The sequence below is a fragment of the Temnothorax longispinosus genome, unplaced genomic scaffold, assembly GCF_030848805.1.
Source record: "Temnothorax longispinosus isolate EJ_2023e unplaced genomic scaffold, Tlon_JGU_v1 HiC_scaffold_24, whole genome shotgun sequence".
Classification (NCBI taxonomy): domain Eukaryota; kingdom Metazoa; phylum Arthropoda; class Insecta; order Hymenoptera; family Formicidae; genus Temnothorax; species Temnothorax longispinosus.
In genome coordinates, this window is record NW_027270058.1 from 238,366 (window position 1) to 257,004 (window position 18,639).

The 18,639-nt window shown below is 36.3% G+C and overlaps 1 protein-coding gene, 1 long non-coding RNA gene and 1 pseudogene across 2 annotated transcripts; all 3 read left to right on the top strand.

Moving 5' to 3' along the window:
* Positions 1–5,429: 5,429 nt before the first annotated feature.
* LOC139824012 (uncharacterized) lies at positions 5,430–6,397 on the top strand. The gene is made up of 3 exons (XR_011734973.1): positions 5,430–5,588; positions 5,999–6,201; positions 6,285–6,397. It is a non-coding gene; the product is annotated as an uncharacterized lncRNA (long non-coding RNA).
* A 2,322-nt stretch (positions 6,398–8,719) lies between these two features.
* LOC139824024 (uncharacterized) lies at positions 8,720–14,198 on the top strand. The gene is given in 3 exon segments (XM_071796511.1): positions 8,720–10,151; positions 10,242–10,744; positions 10,746–14,198. Coding segments are annotated over 3 exon segments (4,095 nt in total). The 5' UTR covers positions 8,720–10,012.
* Positions 14,199–14,318: 120 nt separating this feature from the next.
* Positions 14,319–17,234, top strand: LOC139824025 (uncharacterized; annotated as a pseudogene).
* The last annotated feature ends 1,405 nt before the right edge of the window (positions 17,235–18,639 follow it).

Genomic DNA, 18,639 nt, shown 5'->3' on the forward strand with positions numbered 1-18,639 from the left:
CTACGCCCGCTTCACAGCTTTGCCGCCGAAGCAGAGAGGATACGATCCAAATAAGCAAGCATCCTCATCTTCAGAAAGAGAGTAAGTATTTTCAGTGCCCTTGAAAACGAAGTAACTTTCGAACGTAGCTACTATTCAAACGTGATGATTTTCATATCGTGTATAACTGTAATTATTTTTTAGTCAAAACGACAGTGCTATTCAAAAGGAGGTTGCTGTTCAAGGTGAGGATGTGGATCGAGGCGAGTTTTCTGCCGAAAGCAAGGATGCAGTTCAAGGCATGGTTTCTGACAAAGGCGAGGGCATCGATCAAGGCGAGGATAACGTTCGAAGCGAGTATCATGCTCCAGGCGATGATGTTAGTAAAAGTGAGGATTGTGACGACGTAGGTGCTGCTGGAAGCGCGGATGCCAATGTTGACAAAAACAAGGATTCCGTAAGTGAGAACGTACCTAAACAACCTGTCTGTATTTTTTGCAAAAAAAAATCGCAAAAAACACCAAGGTCGGGAACAACCATTACATCGTGTAGAAAATGAAAAATCTTTAATACGCATAGGGCAACTTGCGTTAGATTTAGACGACATAGCACTTATTGATAAATTACACGATTTGCAGTCACAGAATAAGTTGATGTTTTACCATAATTTTTGTAGAAACACATATGAGAATTCACGTACATCAAAGAAAATTAAAGAAAAAGAAAAGACAGAATGGCATAGAACTCGAAATGTACGTTCTGCAGCATACGAAGAAGTTTGTAAATTGACTGATTACGGCTGGAGAGAAGAGGACAACAAATTTTTATTCAAATGGTTCGACGGCGATCAGCTACCCCCTTCTCTTGGCGATATTACCATCGAGGAAGAAAAAGAAAGTACTGCAGGTCAGAATTATACTTCACTATTTCTTTATTCAAGTGTAATTTTTAGATTAGTTTTGTTTTTAATTTAAAATTACAGTTTAGAAACAATTAAAACAATTTTTTATTATAACGTGAACACTTTTTATAAATAATATTCTAATTAATTTCAAAATTTTGCTCTTGCGTTATTATATTATTATATTATATATGTATTAAAATTATAAAATTAAATTAAAAAACTTTTTTATGTAATAATATATTATTTATTATATTTGCTTACAGATGATGAGGATCGGACGCCGATGATCGATATGGATTACAGCGACCATGAAAGCGAGCAAGAGTTTGAGGGCGATGATGAGGAAGACTGAAGAGTAAATGTCATACCTCATACGTATTTAAAAAAAAAAACGTAAATTAAAAATTATTTTTGTCAATAAATGCGTTAAATATAATTACATATTTGAATATAATCAATAGCATAATTTAGCGTGAGAGAGAAGCAGCTGATGCCGTGAGATAGGCGCAACGCGCCCGCGCGCATATACGCATTGTTTTATTAATAAAAATCAAGTTATCTGAAACCAAGAATGCTAAAACTTTGTAAACTTATAGTTATCTGTAACAGTTACACGAAAATAATTGTCCGCTGAGGTTTTCGCAGTGGAAAAGTGCTCAGCTGATGCAGTAAAGAATGCCACGCGCCCGCGCCCCGTATCTTTCAGTCGTCAGCTGAGCACTTTTCCACCGCGAAAAGCTCAGCGGACAATTATTTTCGTGAAACTGTTAAAGTCGACTATAACTTCCCCAAATTTCAGCTTTCTTAGTATAAGTTTACTCAGCGCATATTTTTCGCATGTTTGGGCGAGAAGCTGACGTACAACCCCCCACCATGAAGTCAGCTGACTATTATTTTCCGTTTATTTAGATCATAATAAACGTACAAACAAAGTCTCAGCTTTCTTTATGTCGGTTTATTTTTATTATAATTATACGTGTGTGGGTGGCTGCCGCGGCAACACCCACCGCTACCATGGAAGCTGACGTTCACTTCGTTTATTAGCAGACCGAATTGAACACTAGCCGAAAATCTCAGATTTTTTAAAATGATTCACTTAAAATGGCAGCTGGCTCCCGGACTATTTCTCTCTGCTACAGCTTACTACAGCTATTGTAGATCGGGCATAAAGCGCGTCACTAACTTACATGGGTTAGTTGACGACGTTGACGTGCACACTTAAATACTTTTAAAGCGCGTCACACACACACACACACACACACACACACACACACACACACACACACACACACGCACGCACACGCACGCACGCACGCACGCACGCGCGCGCGCGGGGCGGTGCAAGGGGGGCTTTCGGCCCCCCTCCCGCACCCACCTCCGCCGGTAGGCAGTGTGGACCTCGCTTTATAACTTAAAGTATGTACATGCAAGTTAATGCAGAACGCGTCGTGGACGTTTCTCAAATCGACACATCGCGTTGTGGATGTTTTTTTCGCTCACGAGCGATTTCGGTGTTTGGGCGTAACACATGGATGTGTAGCATTGCCGATTACGGGATTTCGCGTTTTGACAGTAAGAGAAACATGTTAGACCGCGAATTTACTAAAGCAGTCGGTTAATTCTAGTTTTAACTAAATTTTTTCAGTTAAAACGCGAATATACTAAAGCACTCGGTCAATTATAGTTTTGACTAAATTATTTCAGTTAGAACGCGAATTGCCAAGCTGGCTTAGTTAAAACTAGAATCTACCAGTAAATTCGGGTTTTGACGGATTTCGGGTTTTAACTGTAACATATACATTAAATTTATATCTCGGTGATCTAACTAGCATGCTAATTTCAGCCAATTTGATTGGTCAAGTTTAAATATTTCTTTAAAATTATTTAAAAACTTTTATAGTTTTTTGCACATAGCCGTGGTTTTGATATTAATTTATTTTTTGTGATTTTTTGCAATTTTTCGTGCAAACTCATATGGATATAGTAATTAAATTATTATAAATTTTGCGTACTGTATGTGATGCATTGCTAGCAATAATTTATTAGATCACGTGCGAATTAGTACGAAAAATTGTAACACACGTGCTAGCCATGCGTTAACTTAAAATTATTTTAAGTAAAATGTTGTATAACGCAATTATTTTATTGGCTGCAGGTTAAAAAATCTTAAAATTAAAATCCGATTAACCCTATTGAGTCACACTTCCCGAGAATCCCGTACCGGTCACACTGGGTGAAATACACCCCCAGCGTGTTTGCACGTGTATAAAAGATTGTAGGTGACCTTAAAAAAAATATCCTGTTGTAGTTTAAGTCTTCCTTAAAAAGACTGTATAGGTTTGATTTGCAAAAAATTAATTTAATATATGTAAAAAAATTGTTGAAAAAAGTCGGAAAAGTGACTTTTCACAAAAACTAATGTAACTTTTTCAATTTTCAAGATATTTTAATTTTTCAAACGGTTTTTTCATCCTCAGATGACGCACTTTTCACTAATTATTGCAGTTTATGCGGCCGTTCCAAAAAGTATATTAATTTTGAGGTATAAAGGTGCGATTTTTTGCGGAAAAAATGCCGAGAGAGAACTAATGGGCCGAAAAATTAACCACCGACGGGGATCGCTACTTGAAGGTCCCAACTACCTGTAGATGGCGGCACAAGGCCCATTTCCATTGGTTTACTGGGTCGTTTTCGAAGTCGAAAAAACGCTGGGGTGTATTTTACCCAGTGTGACTCAATAGGGTTAATATCTACTGTTCCAATTCTAATAGTTTAATGTTTAATTCACACACAACGCAAAAATATAATGCGATTTACGACAAACACACTGTACTTAGGAATTATAAATGATAAAATGCGAAATACCCATTCGATATATCAGGTGTATGCATAAGTAGTTTCCGGTTTACTAAGAAATGGCGCCAGCGAAAAGTACGCAGCGCATTAATTTGAAATATACGTCATTTTGTTCGTCTAACATTTACACACACAAACACACACAAGTTGAGTCCGCCAAAAACTAGCGTGTTTGTTTTATCGTTTAGTGATCATGTCGAGTTTTGTGCCTGAAAAAGAACATTTGCGGCACGCATTGCTTTTCTTATTTAATACAAAAAAAAAGGCTGTTGAAAGTCATCGTTTGCTGGTAGATACATATGGTGAACACGTTCTATCGATTAGAACACGTGAGACATGGTTTCGACAATTTTAAAGTGGTAATTTCAATTTGAAAGACAGTGAGCGCTCTGGTAGACCACAAAAATGCGAAGACGAGCAATTGCAGGAGTTATTGGATGTTGACCCAACTCAAACTCAACAGCAATTAGCAGAAGCATTACATGTGTCACAAGAAACAATCAGCAGACGTTTACGAGCAATGGGGAAGATCAATAAAATCGGTAAATGGGTCCCACACGATTTGAATGAACGTCAAATGGAAAATCGCAAAGTCACTTGTGAAATGCTGCTTCAACGCCACGAAAGGAAATCATTTTTGTATCGAATTGTGACGGGTGACGAAAAATTAATTTCCCTTGTACGTGTTATTTTTTTTAACAAAAAACCGGAAAAAACTTATGCATACACCTGATATGACCCTTTCTTATAGTATAACTTAATTAAAAAATAAATATATACCTTGTTTTAATTTCTATATTTATATATAGAATTCTCCTTGATTAAAATATAAAGATATCTTCGTCGACCAGCAAAATATACCACAGACACGAGTGCAGCTCGGCAGCTAGTGGAAGAATAGTGAAGCAAGTGAAGAAGTAGCACGTGTAAGGTACGAGTATAGGGTACGAGAAGACGAGAACACTCGTCTTTTCGTGGCGAAAAGTTTACGGCAGGAGAGGAGACCCAAGCAAACTTCCGAATAGGGATCCTCCAGAGAGGGATCGGACTAAGCGGGTATCGTTTTCTATTGGTCGGCGGCCATTTGTCTCAAAACCGGAAACAGAGAGAGAAAGAGCGAGCGAGTTATGCTAAGGCTCCATAGACGCAGAAACGCCGTGCGGTAAAGTGCGTTGACCAATCAGAAGGCTGCCGCAAGTCGCCTGCGGCAAAATCAAAATTTGTGATTGGTCAACGCACTCTGCCGCACGGCGTTTCCGCGTCTATGGAGTCTTAGCATTAAGAGAGACAGCCATACAGACTGGGCAGACTGGACCACTGGACTGCGATCAGTTATGGCGGTAATACATGAGAGAATGCATGATTTCGTGCTTTTCTTCGCCGCTGATCCTCATTTCTACGACTATTTTTACCGATTTTTACGTGACTCTAAAGTGAGTGTGAATGCGTGAAAGTATTGATCTCGACTGTGTCTCGACCCAAGGCATCTATTAGGTAAGCATATAACGCCGTAACTGATACGTTTCTTATATTATGCGTTGATGCCGCGTTGACCCATGTTATTTTACGCTATGCTGAAAAAATGTAAAGAAAAAAAAAACAACTACAGTCATAATTTGCATGTAGTTTATTAACATATTACATAACCTATACAATTATTTATAAATACGTATGTTTTATTTACAGAAAAAAAAATATGACGGATTGCAGTGCGGATTATTGTACGAACTCATCGAGCAAAGGCTTCCAAATGTGTAGATTCCCACATGAAGAGAAAAGAAGAAAACTGTGGATCGCTAATGTTAACCGTGCAGACTGGGTTCCTGGAGTGAGTTCGACATTGTGTTCAGTAAGTATGGTACAAACATAATATATTTATTTGACTTATGTCCATTTTTACCAATATAGATTAATTTTAATCACGGTTTAATCTTTTTCTAGTTTTTAAAATTAGAGAAAGATAAAAGGTAAGTTAAGCCAAAGTCAAAGTTAATCTGCATTGGTAGAAATGGATATTAATGATAAGAAAAAGTTTTAAAATAAATTTTGCTTATTTAAAAGTTAATGTTCTTTGCATTTTTTAAAAAGATCACTATAAGTATTAATTACTACTTATCATTTTTACTATTAACTATTACTTATTATTTTTAAGGACAAAATAGAATTAACAAAAATAACAAAGTTTTAATACACAAAAATAATCTATATTTTATTGTTATTTCTTATTTTTCTAATTAAATTGCTCAATATTTTTTTCAGATTCATTTCTCAGATGAGATGTGGGAAAAAACACGGAGAGGTAAACGCCGCTTGAAATCTACAGCAGTTCCAACTATTTTTGGTGATCGTCTGATACCAGTAAATACATCTGAAAAAGATGATGAATCAAGGAATATTCCTGCTCATGAAAATTTTAATGAAACATCCGCAAGAAGCACAGGAAGAAATACCCGTAAATAATGGTAAGATCTCATTACATTACAGTAGTACATTTATTAGTGGTAATATAAAAACAATTAAACTGATCTGTTTCAATTTAAAACAGGTAAAAACGTGGATTATTCCCGCGGAATTTGATCACGCCGAGGCGGAGTCGAGGCACTTGATTTACGAAGCGGACACCGATGCGGATCACAAGCTGACGAAGAACGAGATTTTGGAGAAATACGACATCTTCGTCGTCGTCGAGAGGCGTTAGCGAGGCACGATGAGTTTTAACGAGGTGCAATCTCACCCTTATAGAAATTTAATACTGTAAGTGATTTTTTGGCTAGTAATGATTAATCATTTAAAAGCACTATTAAAAGCACTATTAACAGTGCTTTTAATAGTGTTTTTAAGTGATTAATTACTAGCCAAAAAATCACTTACAGTATTAAATTTCTATAAGGGCATAAGAAAAAGAAATTACTAACAAACAAATTACTTATAATACTTAAAGCTATTTAAGATCTAGTTTATCTACGAAAAAGAATATTTATCTGCTTGCGCGCCTTAATAAATAGATGTGTTATATATCAGTGGGTATTCACATAATTGATACAGTAGATAGAAGAAATGCATGAAATGCTATAACTGCCAAAAATTGTGACTGAAGGATATAATATCGAAGTGTGTGCCTGTAAATCTAAAAACAACTAACTCTATGCCCTGCAACTCAACAGTAAAAAATACACGTTCACTGTTAATTATTTCTGTAGCTACAGTCGTTTCGCTGTTTATGTATAAAATTTTTGAAATTCCCTGACACTTTCGGCTTATTCTATTTCTTCGATATGAATAATTGTACAAATTATGTATATTTGATATTTATTACAATTTATGTTTGCAACTATTAATCAAGCGTATATCTTTTTACAATTTTGTAGAACGCGCAATATGTATTTAAATTACATACAGAGACCAGTAAATCATGTAATATATAATGCAATTGAATAAATAAATACTCATGTATATGGAAATATGAGGAGAGAAAAAAATAATATAAACTCTGAAATAACAATAACATATACGTAACAAAATTTACTAATTGTAAGAATAATTCAATGTTATATTCAATTCAAAATATAATATGTTTCTTCAGAAGAGAAATATTTCATCATTTCACATATTCAAAGAATGTTCGACCTTAATATATACATATTATTACGTATGAAAGTATTACAAATTAAAATTTCGTACATTATCTTACATTTCAAAGGAAAAAAAAGTTCATTAACGAAGGATACGATAAAGTTACGTATGGCATTCTAGTTGCGTAGAAAATTAGGACTTATTCGCACATCTGAAGCAACGAATTAATTGTAATGTCTTTCTTGCCGTGATTGGCATCATATATTGATTTGATAACTTCCTTGTCAATATTTGGAAACATTTCTGCAATCTGCAGAAATGTTGTTAAGGTGGTTCGATGGCTACAACAAAATGCAGAGAATTTCATGAAATTTTAATATGTTGTTCTGCAATGCAAAATAGAATTATGTGAATTTTTTGGGAATTTTTCACCGTCCCGTTTTGAAAAAAATCTACTCCAAAAACCTAAAAAGTACAATTTTAGGAGTAGATTTATTTTAAAACAGGACGGTGAAAAATTCCCAAAAAATTCACATAATTCTATTTTGCATTCCAGAACAACATATTAAAATTGCATGAAACTGGCTGCATTTTAACATAGGTTCTTATGGTTTTTATGGGAAATGACATATTGCATATACCTTCAGAATGAAATAAGTGCAAGAAAAAGTGCAAATGATAAAGAAAAAAAAATTTGCACATGTAACTTAATAATTTACAAATAAATGAGCGAAAGAAAGGGGAAGGTTACCGCACATTTCGTAGAAAAATTAATTATTAAAGCATAAATTGCTTGATTTTTCGTCTGCATAGACTGTCATGGTCGTGAACGACGTGAACAGCAGCACGCATTATACACGCGGCGACCAATCAGAGCAATCCCCTTCATTCCCACTACTTCAAACGCTAGTGCGCTGTTTCCAGAACCCCCGCGTCCCACTACTCCCTCCGATGAAGCCATCGAACCTCCTTAAATGTTGTTATCATCACTTGTTTTGACAGTTTGTGTATCAATAGGTTAAGTTATTACTATAATGTAATAAGGGGCCTTTTCATGCTGACGCTCGACGCTTGATTTGGGCGTCAAAACTGGTCACGTGACCAACTTCATCGGTAGAAGGCGAAATAGCATCAAATATGCGAGCGTCAACGTTTGTTTGAGCGTCAATTTGGCATCAACGAGCGTTTTCTCGAAGCATTGTGGCTATCAACGAGGTTATTCAAATTTTATCGTGATCGTTTTATTTACTTGCTCTTTAATAAGCGCGCATAAATAATTTTTTATTCTGCAATTAAAAATTGCTTTTAATTGAGTAATTTTGAGTACAGTGAGTGATTTGTGACATTATACACATATAATGTCCAGTGTATATAAATATCAAGCATGGATTACTTATGAGAAGCTGGGCTTTGAACGAGCGACGTGCTCCCGCCCTTCTAGAGGGCAGCTCCCGAGTGGCGCGAGCTTCGGGGCGCCACGCTTACGTGCGGTCGTTGTGTGAGCACAGAAGAGCTCGTAGTGTCGTAGCATTCAGACGTGTACAAAGAGCAAATATATTATATAGAGCTTTCTAGAAATACTTGTGTTTTCCTGTCCACCTCGCCACGCATACAGTCGTCGTTATCGAATAGCCTACAGGTTATGGGCCCAGGGCACGATTCCCCTGCGTGAAGAACGAAGCACGAAAACATTTAAAGTCAAACGTGTAATGCGAAGTGTGTAAGACGCCGGCGAAGGGCATCGAGAAGACGAAAAGCATTTAGAAGAATAGGAGAATTTAGAAGATTAGAGGGTAAGTAAATAATATTCCTCGTTGCTGACGAGCAAAACGAGAGAATTCTCAGCAAATAAGAACGTTCGTTCGATAAATGCTGTTAGAAGGAGATAGATGTTTTTGCCTTCTTCTTGAGAGATAGAAATAGAGGCAACAGTGACAATAAAAGAATTAGAGATAGATGTATAAAGAGATAGATGTGTGAGATATAAAGAGATAGATGTGTGAGATAGAAAGAGATAGATGTGTGAGATAGAAAGAGATAGATATATGCCGCTTGGTAACAAGCTGGCGGGAAAAGCGATGTGCCTGTGCAAGTCCGATCGTGAACAGCGAGAGTCATTTTTTTTGGCGCGCGAAAGTCCGATCGTGAAAAGTGAGTCATTATTTTGGCGCGAGGGACGCGTTGCCGGGCACGCGCTGACGCATGATCGATTGGAAAAACATAGCATCGATGCGACGCCATAACACACATATATATATATATATTATATATATATATATACATATACAGGCATGTGTATGGAATTAATTTTCAAAATCGACATGTATCGGGTCGGTAATTGAGCATGACTAGCTGTGCGGTGTAGCTTGATTACTGTACAGGGAGGCCGCGTAAATTTGTATAGGCCCCGTGCGCGTGCGTGATCAACCCGAGCTCCCATAGATCTTTTCAGCAGTGCTGGAGATCGCAACGGACAGTGGTGGGCGCGTGCGGATAGCCCTGCAGAGGCGCGTGGTTTTCTCGCTTTGGGGTTATTGTGAATTGCAGTGCGTTCTATATAGCCTCATAAGCATTAAATTTTTATCGCTGAAAGAGATCTAGTGATAGAAATTGTAAATTATTATCGGTCAATATGAATGTTGGTTTATCTTGTCAAAAGAGGAATGCTAATGTTCAATTGATATTTGAATCCCGATTTAGATGGAAGAAGAGACGAAAAATCTTCCGATGGATAAGGAAGAAAACCAAGATTCATTGGTTGACTACGATAGTGACAGCAGCGTGGTCACAGTGGTAGAGAGAGAGAGAGGTAGTGATAAAACAATAAGTAAAGATGAAGGTAAGAGAGTATTTTTTTTTAAATAAAACAATCAAGAAGGATAATATACTTATGTATTCAGAGATAGAGTAATTTAAAAATTTTGTTTAGAAGAAAAAGAGAACAAGAAGGAGACTGAAGCAAAGGGTGCAATCCCGAAACGCGGCAAACCAAAGATAATAGAAAACATAGATGTGAATAGAGAATGGGCAGAAAATCGTCCTGTACTACCTATAGGGACAAAGATGCTTTACGAGAAACAAGAAAAGATGGTTGAGAAAATGGACTCGGTATTAAAGATGTTGGATAAAGTTATGACCCAAGCAACCTCCATGATGGAAAATATGGTAGAAGTCGCCCACGTAAATTTAGAGAAAGAGAAACTAAAGATTAGACGTTTAGAGGTAAATAAACAGAATACGCAAAGTAAAGTAGAAAACGGTATACAAACGGTTAAAGAATCAGAAGTAGAGCCTAAAAAGAAAAAGTTAGATGAAACAGTCTGTTCAGTCGAGAAAAATAGAAGTTTAGAGACAATTAAGAGTGCTTTAGAGGTAGAATTAAACAGTCAAAGGTTGCATATTAGAAGAGAATATAAGCTGACGCAAAAACTTGTCCGACTTTGATCTTTGGATGGATTATTTAAAATCCGAATTAATGAATAACGATTTATTAGATGTAATAGATTCAAACATTGAAAGTCCAGAAAATCTTTCCGAATTAAAAGTTGCTAAGAAAAAAAGTCTAGTTAGAGATATAATAATCAATCATTTAGATGAAAATTATCATAAAAGGATTTTACATGAGAAAGATCCAAAAGAAATTTTGAAGAAATTAAGAGGTTATAAAAAGAGTGAAGTAAACGTTACTCATGCATCGGTACGAACTAGACTCTATCAAATTAAAATGAGAAAAGACGAAAAAGTAAGTGATTTTTGCGAACGCTTTGATTCAATAATTAGAGAATATGAATCATGTGAAGATGCGGTACCTCTCACAGAACAAGAAATGAGATCTGCATTGTATCAAGCTGTGTCAATTAATGTGCCGGAACTGAGGAATGTAGATTTAATTAGAAGACAAACAAATCTTAAAGAAATGAATGTAGATGAAATAAAATCTTTCATGATGCAGTTAGAGGCAGAGACTAAGAGTGAAGTTAGAGAGAAACTAGAGAAACCAGAAGTTAGAGTGCAGAGGGCTACCGCAGAAGAGCACAAAGAAATAAAGTGCTACCGATGCAACAAATTGGGTCACATGGCGAAGGACTGCCCACTAGCGGGATCAGAGGCCTGGTTCTGTTATTACTGCCAGGGAATTAGAGGACACAAGGGTGATAGCTGTCCTAATGCCGGGGCCCAGGCGAACAGATTTAGAGGAAAAAGGTATACAAATAAAACCGTTAATAAAAATATAAAGAAAAAGGGTAGATTTGCACAAAGAGGAACAAAAAGAGTAGATAATAAAGGGAAAGTGACCAAAATACAACCAGCCAAGAAAACTATACCATTGCAAACAGCAATTGAAGGAAAACCAAAAGAAGGTAAATTATGCATGGCTAAAGTGATAGAAGATAGAGATAGTTCAAAAGAATTAGTCAATTTTATTGTAGATTCGGGTGCAACAGATCACATTGTGAATAAGAATATAATTTTGTCAAACTTTGAAAAATGTAATAATAGAGTTATTAAATGCGCGAATAAGAATGAGCTTGCAGACATTTCAATAGATAGTAAAAGAGATCTTTTGTTGTTAACAAATGAGAAAGAAAAGAAAGTAATTAAATTAACAAATGTAATTGCAACGAAGGAAGTATCCGAAAATTTACTATCACTAAGAAAGCTGGCTGATGCAGGGTTCAGTATTTATTTAGATGATAAAGTGTTTAGAGTTCACAATAAACTAACAAATAAAATTGTTTTTGAAGGAATTTATAAGAAACCAAATTGGATTATGCAATTTGAGGTTAAAAACAATAATATAGAGGACAATGAAAGTGTAGAATGTGCTGTGTATAGATGTAGAGCAGAAATTGTTCCACATTGTGAGTCTCCTGAACAATCGCAAGCAAACATTCAGACCAGTGAATTATCAATTTCGGAGGGAGAATTAGACGAAAGAGACAATGTTGGCTCTGCGATTGGGAGGGAGAATGAAGGAGAGCTCACAAATGTGAACGAAAATATAGAACACAATAATGCTGAACTCGATCAAGTCATTAAGTTAGAAGATATACAAACATTAGAGAATATAGAAGAAATGTGTGAAAGCTCAGTAATTGAAAAAGTAAAGAAATTAGAGAAAATAAATAAGGCGATGTTATGGCATGTTAGATTAGGTCATGCGTCGTTAAACTATTTAAGACAGCTACAAAAAGTAGAAAAGAGATTAGAGACAGTTAAGTTTGATAACTCCATATTAGAGTGTGAAGTCTGTATAATGGCAAAGATGGCAAAATTGCCGTTTAAAGAAAACAGAAATAGAGCACAAAGACCACTACAAGTGATACATACGGATATCATGGGTCCAATAAAACCTACATCTTATCCAGGACGAAAGAGGTTTATAATAACCTTTATAGACGATTATTCTAGATTAGCGAAAGCTTACTCCTTGAAGACGAAAGATGAATCGGGAGAGGCTCTAGAGAAATACCTAATATTCGCCAGAAATCTACTAGGAAAAGAAGAAAAGCTATGCTATGTGAAGTCAGATCAAGGCAAAGAATTTACGGGAGGTGCTTTTAAAGAAGTGTTAAAAAGAGAAAATATAGAAGCCATATATGCACCACCGTACACTCCGGAACATAATGGAGTTGCAGAAAGGTTCAACAGAACGATGCAAGAGAAAATAAGAACATATATGTTCGACTCGGGATTACCAAAGAGTATGTGGGAGTTGGCAGTTGACGCTGCTGTGCATGCGTACAACAGATCTCCACATAAGACTATAGAGTATGAGATCCCCTTGAAGAAGTTCTCATCAGAAACAAGTTGTCATTTCGAGCAAATAAAGAGATTTGGATGCATTGGATATGCAAGAGTACCAAAGCCTACGTCGAAATTTGACAAGAGAGCTATTAGAGGTGTGTTGGTAGGATATACTGACACTGGATATATACTCTGGCATCCAAGCACAAGAAAATTTATAGAGTCCCGACACATTAGATTTAATGAAAAGATAACATATAAAAATGTATATCAAAACAGTCAAATAGAAGAAGAAAAAGACTTAGATAAAAATTGGATGAAAGAATTTGTAGAGGATGAGGAAAAGGGAGAACAAAAACTAGAGATTCCTGAGAAAAGGAAAAGAGGTAGACCGAGAAAACAAACAACACAACTAGACGAACAGAAGCAGAAGGACGCACGAAAGGAAAGTGAAGCTCCAATGACTAGAAGTAAAACTAAAAGAAAACTAGAAGATAATGGAGACACTGATGTACGGAGAAAAATAGAAGATGTTAGCTTTGCTAATTATATTAATGTGAAAAATATTCAACGGAATATAGAGAATGAAGATGAATTACATCAATGCCTTATGGCATCGTTAAATAGAGAGCCTGTTACTTATGAAGAAGCTATATCAAGTAACGAAAGAGAGAATTGGAAAATTGCAGTCAAAGAGGAACTTGAATCTATGTATGCTAATCAAGTGTGGGAACTTGTCGATAGACCATTAGAGAAATTAGATGGAAGACGACCTAATATAATAGATTCAAGATGGGTATTTAAGAGGAAATTAGAAGCAGATGGATCAACCAGATATAAAGCGAGACTGGTGATAAGAGGATGTAAAGACAAAAATGTGTATGATCTAAAAGAGACATATGCACCGGTTTCAAGATTGTCACTGGTTAGATCTATATTAGCAATAATAAATAAATATAACTTATACGCTAGTCAGCTAGATGTTAAGACTGCGTTTTTAAATGGAGTTCTAGAAGAAAAAGATGAAATATATATGGAAATTCCAGAGGGAGTAGAACTGGATGAAAACACCAAGAAGACTAAGGTGTGTAGATTGAATAGAGCTTTATACGGATTGAAGATAAGTCCGAAAAGATAGAATAAGAGATTTTCAGAAGAGGCTAAGAAACTTGGATTAGAGAACAACCTACATGAGCCATGCCTGTTCACGTGGAGGAAGGAAGGCAAAATAGTGATCATATTACTTTATGTAGATGATATGTTGGTTGCAAGTAATGATCAGAAGAAATTAGAAGAAATCAAAAAGAAGTTGAGTAAAACATTTGAGACGAAGGATCTTGGGGAACCAAAGAACTTTCTGGGAATAACAATAGAGCGAAACAAAGAAGAAAGTTGTATGTATATTCATCAGACGCGATATACTGAGAGCATATTAGAAAAGTTTCATATGAATGAATGCAAGCCTCAGAACACTCCTATGGTCACCAGAAAAGTGAGCAATAAAAACAGAAAATTAGAAGAAAAGAGTATTAGAGAAGAAACTAAAAGAGTACCTTATAGAGAAGCTATAGGAAGCTTAATGTATCTGGCAAATGCTACACGACCTGATACAGCCTTTGCAGTAAACTATTTAGCAAGAAGACAATTAGAGCCCACGGAAGAAGACTGGCAAGATGTAAAAAGAGTCTTCAGATATCTTAGAGGAACTGCAAATAGAGGATTGATGTTTAAAGGTAAAACAGATGAGTTAGAGTCGCTGACAGACGCTAGTTTCAGAGATTGCATTGATTCTACATCCACTGGAGGATATATAATCAAATTATTTGGAGATGTGATAGCATGGAGAAGTCATAAACAGACATATGTTACACTCTCTACCTGTCAAGCAGAGTATCTGGCAATGAGTGAGGCCTGTCAAGAAGTAATTTCATTAGACAAGTCGCTCAGGTATGTTGTTGGAAGAACATTCTTGCCTGCAACAATCTGGTGTGAATAGAGCAGCAGGAAACTGCACTAAGAAGGATGGAAGTCACAAACTTAAAATGTTTGATGACAACTTAGAAGAAATAAAGAAAAACTTAGAAGAGAGAGAAGAAACTGGAAACAGAAAACATATGGCTGACACTCATGGAGATTTTATCAAGCAGTGTGTTGATCAAGGGAAGGTGAAAGTCGAATGGATTGAGACCAAAGAGAACTTGGCAGACATTATGACAAAACCTTTACCTTTAGAAGCATTTGCATATCTAAGAGACAATATAATGAATGTAGAGTTTGAACAGAATTAGAGATCAATTTTACTTGATAACTGATTTTTGATATGTTACAGATAAAGAAGAAAATTAGATGAACACGGATCGCTCGCACAAAGGGAGGGAGTATGAGAAGCTGGGCTTTGAACGAGCGACGTGCTCCCGCCCTTCTAGAGGGCAGCTCCCGAGTGGCGCGAGCTTCGGGGCGCCACGCTTACGTGCGGTCGTTGTGTGAGCACAGAAGAGCTCGTAGTGTCGTAGCATTCAGACGTGTACAAAGAGCAAATATATTATATAGAGCTTTCTAGAAATACTTGTGTTTTCCTGTCCACCTCGCCACGCATACAGTCGTCGTTATCGAATAGCCTACATTACTCAATGTCAGAAAATTATTGACGAAGCAAGAAAACAGAAAACGTGGCGAAAAAGAGTTGGAGCGGCTCTTATTATCAATGAAATTATGAGACTGAAGAAAAAGAGAGCTTACAAAAAAAAGCGTTTTTGAGTTCATCCATTTTTTCAACTGCGACACATTCATGGATTTTATGAAGCCCTATTTCCTACACTTTTATTGTATGTAGACAAATTCCAAAATTATTTACGTGTGACAACAATTCAATTTGAAGAAATGCTGTGTTTAGTTGGCCCTCTTATTTCCAAGCAGAATGCAATAAGAGAGCCTATACCTGCTGCAGCACGATTGGCTATGACATTGAGGTTTGTTTTTCAAAACAATTTTAATGTATTCCCGGGAAAAAAGATTATATATAAATATATATAAATATATATGATTATATAATATCATTATATATAATCATATATAATTATATATAATCATATATAATTATATATAATTATATATGAACATTTAGAGACAAAATTCATATATAATTGCATTATATATAATCATATATATTTATATATAATTATATATAATCTTTTTTTCCCGGGTTACTTTTGATTGTTTAAATAAAATTAATGATCTGTATCCAGATATTTAGCGACCGGTGACTGTATGACTTCCACTTCTTATCAATATTTTGTTGGTCTCACTACAGTGAGTAACATCATTCAAGAAACCTGCAAAGCACTTTGGACTTGTCTCAGCGAGGAAGTATTGCCGTATCCATTAAAAACGATAGATTGGTTAAATATTGCTCAAGAGTTTGAAAATCAATGGCATTTCAATCATTGCATAGGTGCTATTGATGGGAAACATGTCGTAATCCAGGTGTGTACAAATATTATAGATCGGAATGAGTATTGAACTGCATCGTTGAATAATAATATTTACTGCAGTGTCCTAATAATGCTGGTTCTGCATACTTTAATTATAAAAATAGTCACAGCATCGTATTGCTGGGGATCTGTGACGCCAATTACTTGTTCACATTCATTGACATTGGTGCCTATGGTCGACGTAGCGATGGTGAAATTTTCAAAGATTCACTAATGGGCCAGAAGTTTAACGAGAAAAAAATGAACTTACCGGAACCCGAACCACTGACTGTTGATGGAATGCCTTTGCCATACGTTCTCGTAGGCGACGAAGCATTCCAATTGACTGATTACTTACTCCGGCCGTATCCTGGTAAAAGAGGTCTTAAAATCGAAACATTTTTAACTTCCGTATAAGCCGTGCTCGAAGAACAATAGAAAATTCTTTCGGAATATTAGTTTGTCAGTGGAGAATTTAAAAAAAACCTATCGAAACTACTGTAGATAACACAATAAACATGGTCCACGCTATCATATGTCTTCATAATTGGCTTCGAAAACGTGATAATCGAAACGAATACATTCCACCAAACATGGTCGATCAATATGGTCTTAATGGTTCAATTCCCGGACTTTGGAGACAAGAAATGGAGAATTCGGCATTACAAGATATTAGTGTACGTGGTAATAATAACAGTAGTTGATATGCCACAGCCATTAGAGAAGAATTTTGTGATTTTTTCACTGGGGAAGGAGCTGTTGCCTGGCAGTATAATCGTGAATAAAATTAAGTGATTATAAGCTTGTGCATTGTAAAAAAAAGTTATTATAAAATTGTGAATTGTATAATTTTATAATTTTATAATTGTATAATAATAGGCGTAGGTCTACGACAATGCCTCGATATTGCTTCGCTCGCCGCCGCTCTTCTCGCTACGGACATTTGATCGTTGTTTGCTCGCTGGTACATGCTGCTCGAATGGACCCCGAGTTTATTCAAGAGCGTTCCACGCGAGCGCTCGGATGGTCGTGGGGAGATGTGCGAGTCGCTGGATGAACGGATGACGTGTTCTTGCGAATATCGTGTCGCCGCTGCACGAAAATTACCGTGCAAATGCACGAGAATCGTATTTCGCAAAGGGGCAATGAAATTTAGTACATTTTATATCGCAGTCGACACCGGTATTTGCTTCATACCGCAAGTGCCGCTTTTACGGCCCGAGTGCGCGCTTCAGTTACATACCTATACATTTTCTGGAGGATATTGTCCTCCGGTTAGCCGCTAAGAACTTTTCGAAATGTTGATAGTGACGCAAGGGTCGAGAATCAAAGGTTCCGCGAGTGCGTAGCAGCCTATGTGACATGATTCGGTATGAAAATACAATTGCCCCGCTTACACCTCGAGTAACTGTGTCGACTCCCACTCAACGCGGTTGACCCGCGCAGTTGAGAATTACGCGATCGCATATTGCCGCACGGATAGATGCAAGAACGATTATCGAACCTTCTTACGACACGAAATATATTCCGCCGTGCAAACGGAGGATGATAAGAGCGAAACGTTTATTATATGTAGAGATGACAAAATAAAAAATACAATTGAATTTGACACTTTTATTGCACGTTTCAATGTAACGCATTTACATTTTTTGCTTTTTTTGCTTATAAATAATATACTTTGAAGAAACATAACAAATAGGGGAGACCGAGGCTCGTTGGCACAAGGGGCAAATTGGCAATGCGTTCCGTTTATGTATTTATGCCGAAATTGTGAAAACAGTGCCAACGAGCCCCGGTCTCCCCTATAATATAAATTTAAAGTATTAAACTATGTTAACCCTCCGAGAACACACCTATTTTTTTAATCACGGAGAACACTCAGGGTCAATCTGACCCTACACACACTTTGATCGTCCACTATTTTAAATTGACGAGTGCGATCAGCTTGAAAAAATTTCCAGATGTACTTGGAACATTGTTAAATCAATTGATATAAATAAAAAGTGCCGTTGGAATTATTTACATATTTAAAAAAATAAAAAAAATAATTTTTAAAACATTTTTTTAAATATGTAAATAATTTTAACGGCATTTTTTATTTCTATCAAT